This window comes from Equus przewalskii, chromosome 5, assembly GCF_037783145.1.
Source record: "Equus przewalskii isolate Varuska chromosome 5, EquPr2, whole genome shotgun sequence".
In the NCBI taxonomy this organism is placed as follows: domain Eukaryota; kingdom Metazoa; phylum Chordata; class Mammalia; order Perissodactyla; family Equidae; genus Equus; species Equus przewalskii.
This window is the reverse complement of record NC_091835.1, coordinates 76,205,396-76,224,428: the sequence shown is the minus strand read 5'-3', so window position 1 is coordinate 76,224,428 and position 19,033 is coordinate 76,205,396. Positions and strand designations below refer to the sequence as shown.

General features: G+C 50.3%; 1 protein-coding gene across 1 annotated transcript; it reads left to right on the top strand.

Moving 5' to 3' along the window:
• Positions 1 to 637: 637 nt before the first annotated feature.
• AVIL (advillin) lies at positions 638 to 18,945 on the top strand. Its single transcript, XM_008524262.2, has 20 exons — positions 638 to 776; positions 2,951 to 3,035; positions 4,326 to 4,400; positions 5,123 to 5,319; positions 7,003 to 7,111; positions 7,204 to 7,314; positions 7,618 to 7,820; positions 8,285 to 8,363; positions 8,485 to 8,583; positions 9,253 to 9,406; positions 9,509 to 9,609; positions 10,098 to 10,235; positions 10,340 to 10,498; positions 11,493 to 11,672; positions 13,107 to 13,252; positions 13,360 to 13,504; positions 14,985 to 15,173; positions 15,796 to 15,864; positions 16,760 to 16,876; positions 18,344 to 18,945. Exons 2-20 carry the CDS (start codon positions 2,970 to 2,972, stop codon positions 18,455 to 18,457), a joined length of 2,451 nt encoding a protein of 816 aa, XP_008522484.2. The 5' UTR covers positions 638 to 776; positions 2,951 to 2,969; the 3' UTR covers positions 18,458 to 18,945.
• Positions 18,946 to 19,033: the final 88 nt, after the last annotated feature.

Genomic DNA, 19,033 nt, shown 5'->3' with positions numbered 1-19,033 from the left:
CCCAACTCCATTGCCATCCAGGTGCTTAATAAGCATATGCTTGTTGTCCTATTGACATTTGGGGATGAACCTGAAACCCCAAGGGCCTTGGAGTGTTTATTCTCTGTGCCTGTCCTGATTCTCCCAAACCAGGAGCCCAGAGCACAGAGCCCAGCGTGGTTCTTGGCACATAGTAGGCACTCAGATACTGACTACACTGACGTATGACCCCAGGGAGCAAAACTGGTCTAGTAACACACTGCTGGCCTCTCTCTTAGACTTCCCTCCCTCTAAAAAGTGCCCAGAAGCTTCTCAGGAAGGGCTCGCCAGCCTGGATGTACCAGGCACTCAGTGGGTGGCTCCAGCCCCTGCCTCCTGTCATCAGCGTAAATGCATTCATCTCTACAATATGACAAATTTCATATCCTCCCATTCTCTTTCCTGCATTATTGATGGGCTGTACACTTTTCAAAAATCAATTAGATCGGGGCGTGGAGCTGGAGTTAAAAGAAGCCTTTAAAAGTCTGCACCTCTTGTTTATGCTGTTTTGAATAGGAACAGATAAAGCTTTCCCTCTGATTTGAATAAGTGAAGCCCAGGGCTGGGTTGGCTGTGATTGGCCAGGACAAGGAAAATGTGGTTAAGATGCAAACACAAGCAAATATAAGACAGTGTCTGTGCAGCCATTGCTAAGCTGAGGCTGCAGGACCTGGAGCCTCCCACTTTGGGGTGGCTCTTCCATCCCACCGCTGCTTCCTCACCAGCGCAGTGGGAAGACCAGTGGGAGAGGAGACAAGGTAAGGCTGGTTTGGTTTTTGAGTGCTACTCTGCCGAACAAGAAAGAAAGGGAAGGGAGAGGAGGTTGAAATTTCCCAGTTTTGTCGTCTTGGATGAAGCTTTTAAAGGGTTGAACTAAGAGTTGTGACTAGTTTTGCCAACTTACTGCTGAGAAGTCAAGGGCGTTTTTAGAGACCACTGAACAGAAAAGGGCACATCTTCAAAAGCTGGGAAAGATGGAGAAGACCCCTTTCACCTATCTCAGAAAGACGGTGTGGGACAAGACAGAAGTTAAAACCAGCTTCCTCTGCTTGGGGGTCTCTTCCTAAGGGTATCTCGGTAAGAATTAGGGAACACTGGCTTTGAACCTGGGGATTCCCCAGGAGTTTCTGCAGTCACCTCAAAGGGTGCTGAATTAATAGTAGGACTTGGGGAGGAGAGGGGGAGAGACTGAGCTTGGGGACTTTGATGTCATGGATGGAAGCACATTTTCTGGGGGTTCCAGTATGGCAGGAAGTCCCTTCTTTGAGCATGTCCTCTCCTGCATTTGGGGAAGCCTGGCCCAGGGAGCCTTTTCCTGCCTGGAGAGGTCCTGCTGGGAAACGGGCCTGCTTTCGCCCTGAGACTGCCAGTCGGCGTGGCTTTTACTGGGTGGACACTGCTCTGTGTCCAAGAAAGGAATTTATTGGCCCTTGTCCCCTTCCCTTAGTTGGGTCACGGCATTTGCCTTTAGTGACTGAAATCTAGGGTCTGAAGAAAACCTGAATAAATATTTCCCGGCAGTTCTTAGCAGCACAGGGTGAGGCCGCGCAAGTTATCCAATGAAATCCCCAAACATCGGCTGCTCCACGCCATCGCTCTGCTGTAGTCCTGCGACAGCAGGAGACAAAGGCAGCTTGTTTCTTGTGTTTTTGCCAAAGGCCGTGCTAGATAATGGCCCATATTCGCCGACCCTGGCTTCTTCCAGGGAGGCTCAAGGAAAAAGTGACAGACAGGCTCCTCTGAATGAGTGCAACATGCTTCCAAATAGCAACTCTCCGTCCAGTCCTTTCTGGGTGGGTTTTTATCATATGTAAGTCCGTCAAGCCCTTCCTTTTTCCTTTGCCTCTTAGGAGCTTCCATCAGTTAGGCGTATGATCGTCAGATTGCAAGCTCCTTGAGAGCAAGAACCAAGCAGGCATTGCAGTTCTATAAAGCCCCTGGGTGACCATGAACGGGTGTAGGTGCTTGATAACCCTAGACACGCCTTGAATAGAAACCCGCATGGACTTCTCTTCACCGCTTCTTCCCTCCCTCTCCCCACCCTGCCTTGTGGGCGCCACGGCTCAGCTGGCTTCTTGGGGTCTGTGAGAGTTGGGGGGGCGAGGAGGGCATCTGCCCACAGGCAGACCAGGCCATGCCACCTTCCCCTACCGGTACCCAGCCTGGCCCTGCCGTGTACTTTCCCTTTTCTTCTGTGAGGCATAGGGAATATATTAGTCATGTGACAAAAGCAGGACTGATAACTTGAGTTTTAGGATAGTTTACTTTAAAAAATCTGGAAAGTAAAAGCCCAAAGAGAAAGTCCAAGAGTTGCCTGTGGAGCGGACCTGGCGCGCAGGGGATCTGGGAAGAGTCAAAGGGAAAGCGAGTGGGAGAAGTTTCCAACCCCGTTTGGAAATATTTATTCCCACATAAGCTTTGCTCTCCATTTGTCGCTGAATTTAAATGAGTTTAGGAAGGGTAGTGGCACATCAAAGTGACTAAAAGCCCAGGCTTTAGGATCAGATACGGATTTCATTCTAGTGCGTGACCTTGGGCAAATTATTTAACCTCTCTGAACCTCAATTTTCCTATGACATCTGATAAAGAAAATATACTCAGCTTATGAGAATTAACTGAGCTAACAGAAAGTGGATCAATGGAGGACCTAACATGTTTACCACCCCTTCAGTAGATAACCGTGGCTGTTACCAGAGCTCTTAACAAGGGAAGTGGCAAGTGGGAAGCAGAACTTCCCTGGAGATCCCTGGGCCATCCAGGCTTATGATGTGAACTTGAACAAGTCATTTCCCCCATTGCTGAAATAGTGCAGGGATGCACCACAAGGACGTGGCAGGATGGCTGACAAGAGATTGGGAAGTGACTTAGGAGAAAAGCTGGACGGATGCCTGCTCCGAGAGGCATCGCCCTAGCTGGCTCTGTGATGTTTCAGTTCCTGGAAGACAAGCACCATGTCTCTGAGCAGCGCCTTCAGGGCTGTGGGCAATGACCCTGGGATCATCACCTGGAGAATAGAGGTGAGCTGGGCTGGAGGCACACCCTCCTCACCACTGGATCTGGGGGGCGGAGTCTGTTGCCCAGTCGGCTGGGGTGACAGCCCTCCTGCCAGCCTAGTCTGCTGCCTGGGGTTCCGGAACAGTGAGAGGCAACATCAAAGTGCATGTGTTCCTATCCTTGACCCCTCCTGGGGGTTCAAAGCAGGTGGGTGGCAGGTGGAGGAAATGCTCCTAGCCCTGGAGTGCAGGGCTCTAAGCAAAAATAAGCTTGTCCTTTATCCAGCCATCTGCTCAGTGAGTCTGCACTTCCACTAAGTGCCCTGGAGAGATGGGCGGTGCCCAGGCCCACCCAGGAGCCCCAAGCCTCCTGGCTGCTTCTGTCGGAAGAATGGAATTTGTCTTCCTCAGGGCTCTGGCTCCTGCAAAGCGGTAGGGGAGGTTTGGGTGGATACTGTGCAGATTTGGGCACAGCTCATTCCCTCTGCTGGGGCTGGAGCCCCTCTGCCTGACTCCCAGCTTCAGCAGTCTGCAGCTGGGAACTGCCCAGGCCTGGGAGCTCCGCCTGCCAGTGTGAGACCCCTCTCCTCACCCCACCTCCCTGCTGTGAGCACCCAGAGCCCTTTCCCAGTCAATTTCAAAAGTAATAGGTACTAAAAGAGTTTCAAAAATCGTGGTATATTTAACACACATTTTACATAGAATACATGCAAGTATGACAGCCAGTTTCGCTCACTTGGAGATAGTGATGAAACTTCATATCTGAGGCCATATGAATGTCTCTGCTAGGACAAGGCATACATACAGGTGACAGATCAGGGCCCTGGCCCAGACTCCAAATACAGGACACTCGTCACGGAGCCTTGTACACCACGGGCTCTTACCCCCCCCACAGCCCCACAGAATCCCAGCGTTCTGCTTTCAGACCTGGGCCAGTACTGGGTGGTCAGCAGGGGCATTGGTGTTGGGGGCACGGATGCAGCTGTTCAGCGGCAGGGTTTTACTTGATAGCGTCCCTGCGAAGTGCTGGAGGTGGTGCAGCAAGACAAGCCAAGAGGCCGTGGGGAGGAGGATGGGGTGAAGACAGGAACCCAGATTCAGACCCGGGGCCATGCCGGTGGAGCTCGGCAGAGGCCAGAGGGGTGGCCACGCTAATCCTGTGGCTGGCTGCCACGCCCTGTGAGATGGGTGGGGACATCTCCCCGGGTGCCTGTGCCAAATGATGAAGAGGAGAAGGAGGCTTGTTGGAGGAGGGCGGGGCTTGTGGGGAGGGGAGGAGGGAATGCAGCCTCTACACACCCCTTGTTCTTCCAGAAAATGGAGCTGGCGCTGGTGCCCCTGAATGCCCATGGCAACTTCTATGAGGGGGACTGCTACGTCATCCTCTCGGTGAGCGCCAGCCCCCCCGCCACCCCTTTCCCACAAGCTTCTCCCCTGGGAATCAGCTCTTGAGCTCCACTGAGAGGTCTGATGATGATGCTTATCAGGCCCTGGTACCGCCTTGATTATTCCTTAATGTCAGAGAGAACAGGCCTCCAGTTTGACTAGCAAAGGCCATTCTTAGGCCAGGGTTTTTCATTTTGCATCAGAGGGTGGGGGTGGGGCCCTCAGGCTGAACCTCTGCAGCAGCGAGCAGCCCACAGGCAGCACTCTCTCTCCTGGGCCCAGACCCCAGATTCACCCGGACTGACGTGGTGTCAGGGAGGGCCAGATAAATACAAGGCCGTCTCTGGCCTCCAAGTGCTTGTTCTCGTTGAGGAAACAGTATCCTAGGAGCGGTGCAGATGGACAGACCGGTACTGTGCCAGCTGTGTGAGGCCAGCAGAGCAGCGGCAGGGTGAGGCTGGGGACCAATGTGGGCAGATCCCCCCCAGTCATTTTGAGAACAATAAGTTGCCAACTTGCCCCAGATCTAGGGAGGAATTTGGGCTGCCAGAGCTTGAACCACATAGCAGGTGTGTACAGGGGCCACCGCAGGGAGGGAGGGAGGCCCTGAGTCTGCCAAGGACAGGACACAAGCCACTTTATGCTGCCTCCTTCCCATGCCAGAGGGGCCAGCAGCAAAGAGGGGTGAGCTGGCCCCTGACAGGATCTCTCCGGCTGCCTCCCAGACCCGGAGAGTGGGCAGTCTCCTCTCCCAGGACATCCACTTCTGGATCGGGAAGGACTCCTCTCAGGATGAGCAGAGCTGCGCGGCCATCTATACTACACAGCTGGATGACTACCTGGGGGGCGGCCCCGTGCAGCACCGAGAGGTCCAGTACCATGAGTCCGACACCTTCCGTGGCTACTTCAAGCAGGGCATCATGTGAGTAGTTATGCACCGGGCAAGGACATAAACGGTGGCAGTTTACTAAAGAGGAAACCCAAAGGGCCAGAAGTATGTGAAGAAAGTAATAAGAGAAATGCAAATCAAAGCAGAGCTCCCACTTTGCCTATTAGAATGGCACAGATTCGAGAGCAAGTGGTGCCAGGTGTTGTCGAGGCTATGGGGAACAGGAGCCCTGTGTCCTGCAGGTGGCAGGGAGGACTGGCATGGCAGGAAGAAGTCAGTGGCCACTGAGGCAAATCCCACTCCTGGGTGTATAACTCAGAGGACTTCTTACGTACCCAGGTCTATGAGGGCACATGAACCGGAACATTCACAGCAATATCGTTAGTGGGGGTGGGAAGCTGCAGGCGATGTACAGCAACCATCACTGGGAGACTGGACAGGAAAGATACTCCAACTCCAAGGAGTACTATGCCACAGCTGGAGGCGACGGGTTAGATGCACACCTAACATGTGGACAGATCTTCAAACACGGTGCTTAGTGAACACAGTAAGAAACAGACTTGAAATATATAACAGAATGCCAATTCTTTTTTTTTTTAAAGATTTTATTTTTCCTTTTTCTCCCCAAAGCCCCCTGTACATTGTTGTGCATTCTTAGTTGTGGGTCCTTCTAGTTGTGGCATCTGGGACGCCGCCTTGGCACGGCTTGATGAGCGGTGCCATGACTGTGCCCAGGACTCAAACCGGCGAAACCCTGGGCCACCGCAGCGGAGCACGCGAACTTAACCACTGGGCCACGGGGCCGGCCCCAGAATGCCAATTCTGTTTTAAAAAAACACATGCACACAAAATGATAGGACACTTTGGAATGGAAATAAAAAGATCGATGTTAAACTGTTAGAATGGATGCCTACTAGGGAAAAGAGTGGCAGTAGGGTGTGCAGACAGCAGGGAATACATAATCACTTAAAACAAGAAAGGGGTCTTGTAACGGCCAATGGGGATCATGTTCCATGAACGAAGGAACTAAATTACCTCAAAACTGTGAACTTGAGATTGAAAACAAAAAGAGGAATTCCCATGAGCTCGAGAATTCTGAGGCTGGTCCAAGGCCAGCTTCTTGCAGGTCAGCAGTCCCCACTGACTGAGGACCTGCTGGGCACAAGGCACCACACTGAGTACCAGTGAACCCGAAGACAAAGCCGCTGCCTCTGCTCCAGGGCGCCTGTCTGCGGGACGCCTGGGATGGAGGCTGGGTTGGGGTGAGCGTGGCGGGTCGGGGGGGGAGTGGTGTGCAGGAGAGCTGATTCCTGGAGTCGGTTGGTCTTAAGGCCCTGGGGTCGTTAAGGCTTCTGCTGCTGCCCGACTGTGCCCCTCTCCCGGTCACGCACTGACATCCAGACAGCTCCTAGAACACAAGCAGTTCTTCCATGCTGTGGGGACTTGTCCTGCCCATCCCCTCTGTCTAGAGCGCCAGTCCTCTGGTTGTCGGTTCCTATTCCTCTTCATATCTTAAGACTGCCCTGACGTTCTGTCAGAAAGTCTGTCACCAAGTCTGCTTCTGTGGCAGCAGTTAGATACCATCTATATTCACGTGGCTTATTTACTGTCATCACCCACCTAGGCTGAGGCTGCTTCTGTGTAATTCACAGCTGTCCCCCCAGATTCTAGCACACAGCAGGTGTTCAATAAATAACTGAGTGGCTGTTCCCTTAGCTACAAGAAGGGGGGTGTGGCCTCTGGGATGAAGCACGTGGAGACCAACACCTACGACGTGAAGCGGCTGCTACACGTGAAGGGGAAGAGGCACATCAGGGCCACCGAGGTAAGTCCTGCCCAGTCTGTCCTGGGCCCAGGCCCTCTCCAGCTGGCACCTAAGAATTCCTCCTGAACAATGTCTGCCTCTCTCATCGGCAGGTGGAAATGAGCTGGGACAGTTTTAACCGAGGTGATGTCTTCTTGCTGGACCTTGGGAAGGTCATCATCCAGTGGAACGGCCCCGAGAGCAACAGTGGGGAGCGCCTGAAGGTGTGGCTCTTTCCAGTCCTGGTGCTCCCGCCTCTCCCTCAGGCCTGGTCAGGGATGTGCACTCTCTCAGGGGCATTTCCCTTCTTCCTTCCTCGCTGACTCTTCTCTGAGATTCAAGCCGGACCCCTGCTTTTGAGTAGAATCTGTTTTAGAGACCGTCCAAGTGCGTCAGTCTGAGACTCTGCCCTGGCTCCTGAGCATCAGAATAACTCCTATGTCTGGGATCCAGGCTGCTCCTCCCGAAGCCGTCAGGCGGAACGGGGGCCCAGATGAGCTAAAAGCTTCCTTGGGCTTCTTTGACAGGCTATGCTCCTGGCAAAGGATATTCGGGACAGGGAGCGAGGGGGCCGTGCTGAAATAGGAGTGATCGAGGGAGACAAGGAGGCGGCAAGCCCGGAGCTGATGAAGGTCCTTCAGGACACCCTCGGCCGACGCTCCGTTATCAAGCCTGCAGTCCCCGATGAGATCATAGATCAGCAGCAGAAATCAAATATCATGTTGTATCAGTAAGTAGCTAAATCTGGCTGCTGGTTGGAAGGGAGAGGGTGTCCCCTAGAAAACCAAGCACTTCTGCTTGGCTCCTCATTTGGGGTGCAGGCATCCAGCTTTCTTTTAGTCTTTTTTAAGTCTTTTTAGTCTTTCTAGAAGGAGCTTGGTGCTCCCCACTCAAGGAAGCAGCTACTGTCTTTTCTTGGGGCCACTCTTCCCGGTCTCTTGGGAAGTCTCTGCCTTTACTCGGGTCTATACCTGCCCAGGGATGTGGGCGGGATAAAGTCTGGGAGAGACGCACAAAAGTCTCATCTAGAGAGCAGAGTCCCTCACATTCCCATCTGCGTGCAAGCCACACCTGTCCTAAGAAGGTCAACTCCACCCAGAGCCTCCACACTAAAACAAAGCCAGGAACATTTCAAATCAGCCACAGCATGCTTTGTAGAAGAGAATGCTCAGGCCCACCTCTCCCCTTCTCCAGTGTCTCAGACTCAGCTGGGCAGCTAGCAGTCACAGAGGTAGCCACGAGGCCTCTGGTCCAGGACTTACTGAACCATGATGTAAGTAGAGCTTGAGTGGGCCTGGCTTGGGGTTGGGGGCCAGACTTGAGAGGCGGACCCTGGGGAAAGGCCTCCTTCTGGCCTCGAGCAGCAGTAACCACTTTTACCCTGACTGCGGCAGGACTGCTACATCCTGGACCAAAGTGGAACCAAGATCTACGTGTGGAAAGGAAGAGGAGCCACAAAGGTTGAGAAACAGACGGCCATGTCTAAAGCCCTGGTAGGAGCTACACCTGTGCAGTATTGTCCAGAAAGTTCTGTAACACTTCTGATGTGCTCAGAGAGCCACAGTAGGCACTTGAGCATCTAACACCTCAGTTACATACATGGATGTCAAAGTCAGACAAACAAGCTGGGATTCGAATCCAGCCTTAATACCATCTCCTGGGGTTGTTGTGAGGATTAAATAGTATTTGTAAAGCACTCAGAACAGTACCTGGCACACGCCCCTGCTCAATAAAAGGTGGCTGTTACTATTGCAGGGGACATCACATATCAAGGTTAATGGCCCTGTCCTCAGGGAGCTTATGGTATCGTGCAGACACATGCAGATGAACCAAGCAGGATGCACTTACAGAGCAGTCAACGGGCGAAAGAACATGATACACTCAGTAGAGTACGTGAGCGCTGAAAGAACCGTCTAGATGATGTTGCAAAAACAATTAGTAACAATCCTAACAGGCCAATGAAAAGATGCCAAAATATCCCACTCAGTCCTTTCCTTGAGGCAGGTAACCTGGTCCCTAGACAGAAGTGAGTTAGAATTTGACTCAATCCCAGAAGGGAGCAATCCTACCAACTGGCTTCAAAGGGGTGAATCCACCAGCCAAGCAAAGAACCCAGCGCACTCCCTGACTGACCTGCCTTTCGGGGGTGGGGGTGTCTGCAGAACTTCATCAAGATGAAGGGCTATCCCAGCAGCACCAATGTGGAGACCGTCAACGATGGCGCCGAGTCAGCCACGTTCAAGCAGCTGTTCCAGAAGTGGTCAGTGAAGGAACAGACCGTCGGCCTGGGGAAAACGTTCAGCGTTGGTAAAATCGGTAGGATTGACCCCAGATAGTCTTCTCACTGCTGGGACTCTCTAGAAGGGCAGGCATGGATGCTCTTCACTCACGGGGTTTCTCCCAACCCCTTCTCTGCAGCTAAAGTTTTCCAGGATAAATTTGATGTGACTCTGCTGCACGACAAACCAGAGGTCGCTGCCCAGGAAAGAATGGTGGACGATGGCAACGGCAAAGTTGAGGTAAGCCCAATGACTGCACCCCAGGGCAGGTGGGCAGGCAGCACTCGCCCTCCTGGCTGCTCTGCTGGAGAGGAGGCGGCGGGTGGTTCTCTGTCTGCTTTGCTTTCCTTTTCACCTCTGGCACCTCGGGAGTATTCTCTATGAGGTGTCGAGTCTGCAGAGGTTTCCCACAATTCCTCAGGGAAGTGAAAGGCAGATACTCCGTGTGCTATCAACAACTCGCCTGGCAGATAGATTCAAATCATGTCTGGGCTGTGATGGGGATGCACCTGACCAGGGACGATCCGGTTCTCGGGATTCAAATCATGCAAATGTGCCAAGCCCTCACCACCGGGAAGGAAGAGCCGGCGGGGGAGGGGCACTTTGAGTAGATAGTAGTGCCTTATCCGTCTGGATTTACTGTTAAGCACGGCCCAGTTCCCTTCAGGTAGTTGTCTCTTCAAACACGACCCCCATCCCTGAGTTATTGTGTCTCCTTCTATGGCCAGGTCTGGAGAATTGAAAACCTGGAGCTGGTCCCCGTGGAGCATCAGTGGTATGGCTTCTTTTATGGGGGAGACTGCTACCTGGTTCTCTATACGTATGAGGTGAGCGGGAAGCCACACTACATCTTGTACATCTGGCAGGTAAGCCTGGGGTAGGCTCTCAGCTTTGGGGCTTGATGCCTCCTCTGGCCACTGAGTGGGGTTGGGGGCAGCAGGGGCCTATCTCTCCCCTCTCACCACCGCAGGGCCGCCACGCCTCACAGGATGAACTGGCAGCCTCGGCATACCAGGCGGTGGAGCTGGACCGGCAGTTTGATGGGGCCCCTGTGCAGGTCCGGGTTGCCATGGGGAAGGAGCCCCGCCACTTCATGGCCATCTTCAAAGGGAAGCTGGTTATCTTTGAGGTGAGAACCCTCAGATAAAGTCACACCATGAGCAGGAACGCTCAGAACCAACAAGTGCGCAGGGGGCTACGGGAGAGGAGAGGAGGGGCAGGGAGCAGGGCTCGGGGTAGACATAGACAAGAAGGTGGTCAGTCTCTTTAAGACACTCAAGTGAACCCCACTGCCTGAATAATGTTCAAGGTCTTTCCTAAGCTGACCCACGTTACCTGTGCAGGTGCGTTAGTTACTCTGGGCTCTCTAACCTACACACGCCACTCAGTCAGATGGGTCTCCTCACTAGACCTCACATGTGCCTTAACAGGCCCCATCCACCCTCCCCCCCAAGTGTGCCCCTTCAAATTCAAGTCCCACATCTTCCATGAAGCCCTGGCTGAAGCACTGCCAGGAATGTGTAATGTCGCATGCTTGATAGCACACGAGCCTGTGGTTAAGTCCTAGTCTTATCACTTATGAGCCAGGTTTCTAAGCCTCAGTCTCCCCATCTGTACCGTGGGATGATAACACCTGCTTCACAGAGTTATTAAGAGGATCAGTGAGGGGGCCGGCCCATGGCCAAGTGGTTAAGTTTGCGTGTTCTGCTTCGGCTGCCCAGGGTTTCACCGGTTCGGATCCTGGGCACGGACATGGCATTGCTCATCAAGCCACGTTGAGGCGGCGTCCCAGATGCCACAACTAGAAGGACCCACAACTAAAAATATACAACTGTGTATCAGGGGGCTTTGGGAGAAAAAGGAAAAATTTTTTAAATTTAAAAAAAGAGGATCAATGAAATGATGTAGGTAATAGAGCATGGCATATAATAAAGGTCTCAGAATGAAAGAGAATATTATTGGTACCGTAACCCCAGCTCACCCCAACCTCTCCCAGCTAGCCTAGAAGCTCTTCAGGGGCAAAGATGGTATCAAATACATCCACGTTCTCCACGAGGGCTAGCCCAGTCTCTGCTCACATGGTGCTCCTTAGAACCACACTCTGCTTTCCTCCTTCCCTCTAGGGCGGGACTTCCAGGAAGGGAAATGCCGAACCTGATCCTCCAGTGAGGCTCTTCCAGATTCAAGGAAATGACAAATCTAACGCCAAAGCAGTGGAGGTTCCAGCCTTCACCTCCTCCCTAAACTCCAATGATGTCTTTCTGCTGCGGACCCAGGCAGAGCACTACCTGTGGTTTGGCAAGGTAGGATGTCTGGGCCCAGTGGTCACACCAGCCCCGGGGAGCCAGCCCTGTGCCTGCCCCCCTCAGCAAGGGCAAAGGAACTGGAGAGCAGGCTGGAGCAGTCCTCAAAAAGAGGAGCCTTCCTCCAAAGGCTCTACAAAAGGACTGCCAGCATTCCCCACGATTAGGCCTCCAATTAGAAATTCACCGACAGCACAGCTCAAACCCAGGAGACACTCTATATGCTTCTGCATGGACAGAGGCAGGATAAGCTGATCTTTCCACACCAGTTTGGCAGATTGTAAATCATATCTGAACAAAAACACTAAAAATGTGATCTTTTTCAATTCAGATTGCATCTGCATTAAAAAGCACTAAAACTAAAATTGTTTTACAAAAGAGAATGGAACAGGAAAAGATGCTCAACATCATTAATCATTAGGGAAATGCAAATGAAAACCACAATGAGGTACCACTACACACCTATTAGAATGGCTAAAAAAAATTGATAATATCAAGTGTAGACAAGGATGCAGAACAACAGGAACTTTCACACATTGCTGGTGGGAATGCAAATATGACCTTTGGAAAACAATTTGACAGTTTCTTATAAAACATACACTTACCATATGATCCAGCAGTCCCACCCCTGGGTATTTACTCAAGTGAAATAAAAAACTATCTTCACACAAAAATCTGTACACGAATGTTTATAGCACCTTTATTCACAATCTCCAAAAGCTGGAAGCAACTCAACTGGAGAAAGGAGAAACAGGGGTACATCCATACAGTGGAATACTACTCAGCAACACAAAGGAACGGACACTCACAACAACAAGGGTGAATCTCAAATGCATTATGCTATGTGACAGAAGGCAGACTCAAAGGCTACAGAGTGTATGATGCCACTTATGACATTCTGGAAAAGGCAAAACTATCGTGATGGAGAACAGACTAGTGGTTGCCAAAGGTTAGGGACTCGGGAGGGCTTAACCACAAAGGGGCAGACCAGGGGAATCTCTCGGTGGGTTGAGGCAACTATTCTATATCTTTGTTGTGGTGGTGGTGACATGATTCCATGCATTTGTCAAGACTCATAGAACTGTGTGACAAAAAGAATGAATTATCCTTTACGTAATTTTAAAAATGAATTTAAGTTTTTCTTCTTAAAAAAAAAATCAACAGTAGGTGCTAAAATTCCAACTGAAGCCAAAACAAAGGTGACTCTTGTCAGCATCCGCTGTGGGTTTCAGAGTCTAGTCCTGTCCTTTGCCACCACACCGTGTCTCCCCCACTTCCCAGCACTAGAACAAACTTATGCATCTGCTCGTCCTGAGGTACTGTGGCTTGGTAGCTGATCCCGGCTACACTGAGCTATTAGTCTCAGAAGCTTTCTTTCCCACATCACTGTGCCCGTGTGTGACTAACATCTGTGCTCTCCTCACCCACTCTCAGGGGTCGAGTGGGGACGAGCGGGCGGTGGCGAAGGAGCTGGCTGGGCTTCTCTGTGACGGCAGTGAGAACACTGTGGCCGAGGGCCAGGAGCCTGCTGAGTTCTGGGACCTGCTGGGAGGGAAAATTCCCTATGCCAATGACAAAAGGTACGGGATCACAGCATCCCCTCCTCCGGGCGCCCCCTGCCTCCCACGCCTGTGAACTGCACAGGATTTCTAAGCAGCTCAGTTCCTCTAAATGAACTCTATTGCAGACTACAGCAGGAAATCCTAGATGTCCAGTCCCGTCTCTTTGAATGCTCCAATAAGACTGGCCGGTTCATTGTCACTGAGATCACAGACTTCACCCAGGATGACCTGAACCCCGGTGATGTGATGCTCCTGGATACCTGGGACCAGGTAAGACATAGCCAGGGAGCTTGGAACAAATGACAAAGATCCCCATAGTCTAGGCTATTTTTTGTGTAGTACCTCCACCCCAGAATAACGCCGGGGTAGCTCTGGACCATCTCTAGTCAATCAGGTGTTCGTCAGTTGTGACCAAAGGAAGAGCCTGCTTTTCACTAGGGTTGGAGAGAAAAGAATGTTGTTTAAAACGCACCATCCTGGGAATTTTCCCACCTTGCTTTGGGAAAACCAGGCCCTCCTCTCATCATACACCTCTTTCTCTCAGGATGGATAGCAGCAGGCTCCACACCCAGAGACATGGGCCTGATAGGGAACAAAGGGGTGTGGAAGGGCTATCTTCAAGGCAACCTCCTCCACACCCCATTTTCTTCAGTTTGGCTCAGCAAATACACTCGGCACCTCCTCTTCCTCCATGCTAGTCACTGCTAGGTGTGTTGTCACCAAGGTGAAGGGCCTGCAGTCAGAGTTTACAGGCCGACGTAGGCACTGGACATAGAAACATCATTTTATCATGATGGAGGTATATACAAGGTGCCATGGGAGCACAAATTAGGGGCACTCAACACAGTTTAGGGGCTCAGAGAAGACCTCCTGGAGGAGATGGCTCCCAGGCTGAATCTCAAAGGAGGGGTAGGCATTACTCAGGTAAAGGGGGCACTCCGGGCAAAGGAGACAGCACTAATGTGAAAGTGAGGCATGAAATATTATAGGACACGGGGCACTGCAAGACATAGCATTATTGCGTAAGGAGAGCCAAGGAGCTATAGATGAAGTTGAAGAAGTAGGCATGCGCCTGACCTACCATGTCAAGAGGTTTGAAATTTATCCTTGAAAACTACTGAAATTTAGGCAGGTGAGTGACATGATCAGACTGCGCTTTAGACAGATCACTCCAGCAACTGTAGGAGAGGAGGGATGGAGGGATGGGCGTGAGAAAAACGAAAAGTGTACACTGGGAGGGCAGTCAGGAGACTATTGTCATAGCGAGAGCTGCTGCGGGTCTGCAGAGGAGCAGTGGAGGAGGGGTGAAGCGCTGGTGTCAGATTTGACAGATGCATAGGAGGTAAGGTGGCCAGCCTTGTGACCCAGTAGACATGGGGATGTCTAGGATGACTCCCAGGTTACTGCCCTGGGTGACTGGGTGGGTGCCACTCGCCAATAATGGAGACACAGATACAAGTTTAGAGAGGAAGAGCTACTTTTGGGGGTGTTCTATTTGAGGTGTTTGGAGACAACCAAGAACGGGTGTTTTGCGAGAAGCTGGATTCAGGAAGCTGAAGTTCAGAGGGAGAGCTCAGGACTCGAGATGGAGATCTGGGACATAGACGTGGCAATTAAAATCACAAATCAAGCTGATTCTGGGAAATCCTTTCTCTGCTGAGGCTGTGAATTGCTGAGGGCAGCGCATAAGATCTGGCACTTAGTCCTTGGTATGGGCATGTTAACACATATGCAATCCCTACCCCAACAGGTGTTCTTGTGGATTGGGGCTGAGGCCAACGCCACAGAGAAGGAGAGAGCCCTTGCCACAGCCCAGGAGTACCTGAGCACTCACCCCAGCGGCCGAGACGCCGACACGCCAATCCTGATCATTAAACAGGGCTTCGAGCCTCCCATCTTCACAGGCTGGTTCTTGGCCTGGGACTCTCACATTTGGAGCGTAAGAACAGGGAGAATGGGAAGACATTTGTCCTGCCAGGGGGCTCAGCATTAACAGCATGGTGGGAAGGTGGGGTACCCTCGGGCCGAGTAAATCTGTATCTGACTCCCTCTCCTGCTGTTTACTTTTCTTTCTTTCCCACCCACGACAGCACTGAGTCCAGTTAGAGAACTCACAGCTTGTCCCAGGAATAGGCAGTGTGTGGAAGTAATAAACAGTGTATGAAATATACCCACACATACGATCTTTTTGAGCTGTACAACCATCCTGACAGCTAGGGCAGACACTGTGTCCCGTGTTATAGATGAGGAAGCTTAGAGGAGAAGTTATTTGTCTAAAGCCACAATTAACCAGTATGAAGAAGCCAGGTCTTCTGACTCCTATCAACTGCTCTGTCTTATATCTCATATGGAGGATTGAGGGGACGCCAGCGATGAATGCAGGTCATGTTGTAGTACGTTCCAACCCTGCATGGACCCTGAAGGGGGGAACTTTCATTTTTGTTTATCCATGAAATGTCTTCTCTGGCTTTTTTGCTTTTCCCAAAAGTACAGACACTGCTTGAGATGCCCCTCCCCTATGAGCAGCACCTCATCCTGTGTCTTCCATCTCTTCTCTCCAGGCAGGGAAATCATATGAACAGTTAAAGGAAGAGCTGGGAGACGCCGCTGCCATCACGAGAATCACTGCTGTGAGCTCGCTTTGCTCTTGGAGAAGCAAGTCACATGGGCAGCCAGAGTCAGAGGGAAACAGCAAATGTTACAGGCGCCACATGGGCGAAACCCCTCACGTCCTTCTCAGATCACTCTAGGGGTCTACTTTGATATAAAGATTGCTCTAATCAATAGAAAAGCAGGTTTTAGAGCCAAGTTCCTTATTTTACTGCCTTCCAGAATTTAGAAGAGACTTGCTGTTTAAAAAATAATAACAAAAACTAGTTTTATTATTCAACTCTGTCATTCAGGGCAGACTAAATTGACTGGCAGTATTTTTCAGAAATAACAACCCAAATGATCCGTTTATCAGTTTCTGACAGTGGATCCACAGAGACTCAGGCCGTTACCATGATTTTAGTGGCTGAGAGCGTCCAACAGCTCTTTAACGTAAGGACACGTGCATGGCACCGGGTGTCCAACCACGCGGCAGCCTTGCCCTCGTGCTCTGCAAACTCAGGATTCCAAAGCTAATGGCGATGTAGCATCTCTAAAATGTATTTAACAAAAAGAGGACTTCAATTTGAAGTCATTTAAAGGCTGGAAATGTAGATCCTAAGTAAAAGTGCCCAGAGAAGAGATGTGCTCACAAGATTTAAAGGAGATTTAAGCACAGCATTTATGCCAAACTAGCTATATGGGATTTACCATATAGCTGAATCAGCTTTCCCAAGAAAGACCCCAGAATCTGAATATTTTAGATTCCCAGATGATTCGGACATGCAGCCAGGTTTGTGGACCACTGTCCTAAAAGATGATTACAAAGGGTGAAGTGGTATAAACCAAAATGTTAAATATCATACACAGAGAACTTCAAATGTGCAGATTGCAGGCCTTTACCCTGCGTCTACATTCTTACCTTATCTTACCTAGGACATGAGGAACGCAACCCTCTCCCTGAATTCTGAGCCAAAATATTACCCTATAGAAGTTCTGTTGAAAAATCAGAATCAGGAGCTGCCTGAGGATGTGAACCCCGCCAAAAAGGAGGTGAGTGGCTGAAGGAACTGTGTCTGACATCAGTGGAGCTCTCCTTGAGTAAAAGCATCGTCTCCGTAGATAGCCTAGGACAGTTCTGGCTCATTGCAGGCAGTCCACAGACATTTGAGCCACCCGGTAGCTCAAGTCAAAAACCTAGGGCTCCCTCTTGATTCTTTTTTCTCACCTCCCACATCAATCCATCTGCTAGTCTCTGTCCACTCCTGTCCATCTCTCTGCTGCCAGTCTGGTCCAGCCATCATGGACTATACCCCTGTCCCTACAGTCTGTTCCCCACGTAACAGCCAACGGGCTTTTAAAACAAAGGACACTGTTCCATCTAAAACCCCTCGACTGGCTTTCCACTGCACGTAGAAAGCAGTCCAAAGTCCTTCCCAGGGCTCCAAGGCCCTCCACAATCTGCCCTGCCCACCTCTCTGATTCCATCTCACCTACCACTATCCTCTTCACTCACCACCCTGTAGCCAGTGGCTGCTCTTCTGTCCTCAAATACGCTCACTACAGCCTTTGAGCCTTACACTTGCTATTGCTCCTGCCTGAAAAATCACTCTCCTTCTAGATCATCAGAGCCAGCTCCTTCTCATTATTGAGGTCTCAGCTTCAATGTCACCTCCCAAGGAAGGCCTCCCTTGACCACCATACCTGACACTGCCCCCCCAGCCCCTCCAGGCCCTTTATGCTGTTCATTGCCTATCTCCCCCTCTAGTGATATCCTTAAGAGCAAGGACCTTGTCTGTCTTGTCTTGTTCACCACGATAGTCTCAGCTTTTCAGCACCTTAAACAGTGCCTGGCAGATAGTAGGCACTCCTTAAGTTTTGGCTGAATGAATTAACATATTCATCTTGAATGAATGAATGAGTTTTCCCCTTGAAGGATTTGATTTGGGAAGGATCTCTGGATTCTCCACAGTGTTTTATCTAACCAACTCTTAAGTTTCTGGACTACAACTTTCTTGAAAACAGAGGCCATATCATAATAATTTCACTTGGATAGAAAATATTCATTAAGCATCAACAATTAAATGTTAGAATTTTATGCTCTCAACAAGATCCGCCTGATCTTGCATTTGAACATGCCTGGATAAAAACAGCAGATAAGGGCTTAAAGCAAGGAAGACCGTCACTTGATTCAGTTCTCCATTCAGCCAAAAGCTAATGTCTAGAATTCATTCATAATATATAACCCATTTCTTGTCCTTCTGGCAAGAAACTGGTGCCAGGTGGGACCGTGAGAAAAGTGAATCTCGTCAGTCCTTCCACAGGCCAAGATGGGACTCCACAACCTGAAGAACCCTCCAATGAATAATTTAAGTCTACTTTACTTTCTGAAAAACTCACCCTACTTCCCCATTCTAGGACCCACCTAGAACTCTCTCTTGGCTCCACTCTCCCCACCACTGTTGGCAGTGACGGGTGCCACGGCTTCCTTCTAACTAGAAACTTTGTTTTCTCTCCTAGAATTACCTCTCTGAACAGGACTTTGTTTCTGTGTTTGGCATCACAAGAGGGCAATTTGCTGCTCTGCCTGGCTGGAAACAGCTCCAAATGAAGAAAGAAAAGGGGCTTTTCTAAGATAAGAAAGCATATGCCTATTGAAAGACCACAGAAGAGAGCAGATAGTGCCAATATAAGGAAAGAATTTATCTACCAGTTTTTGCCTAACATCTAGCTACTTAATTTAGATACAGTATGGTCTGCAAACCACAGCATGTTCTCCATTTTCTCATCCCTGCCTTCCTTAGTTGTTATACACCTAAAATGTTAACCACCTACTTCTTGATCTTTGAGGCCTTCTGGCTAAAGCCTCAGCAAAAAACACTAAAACTGCATGAATCTTGAGAAGTCAAAACTAAGAGAACAAAAAAAAAGTTTAAAGTGTTTACTATTGGGGCAAAGACCTAAGTTGTTTTAGATTTTAAGATCGGTATTCCCAAAACCTATTTAACTCACACATCATTGAAGTTATTCACATATGTACCCTAAAGTCAAAATCCAAATGCCCACATCTGTATGTGCCAGAGGTTTTTAACTTTTCAAATACAGATACCTGTATGAGCAAACGAGAGGAGTTCGTTTCAGTGCTTTGGGCTTCCGTTATGGTAATTATTTTGTGTTATGTTGGGAGGAACGCGTCAGCACTGGGGAAGT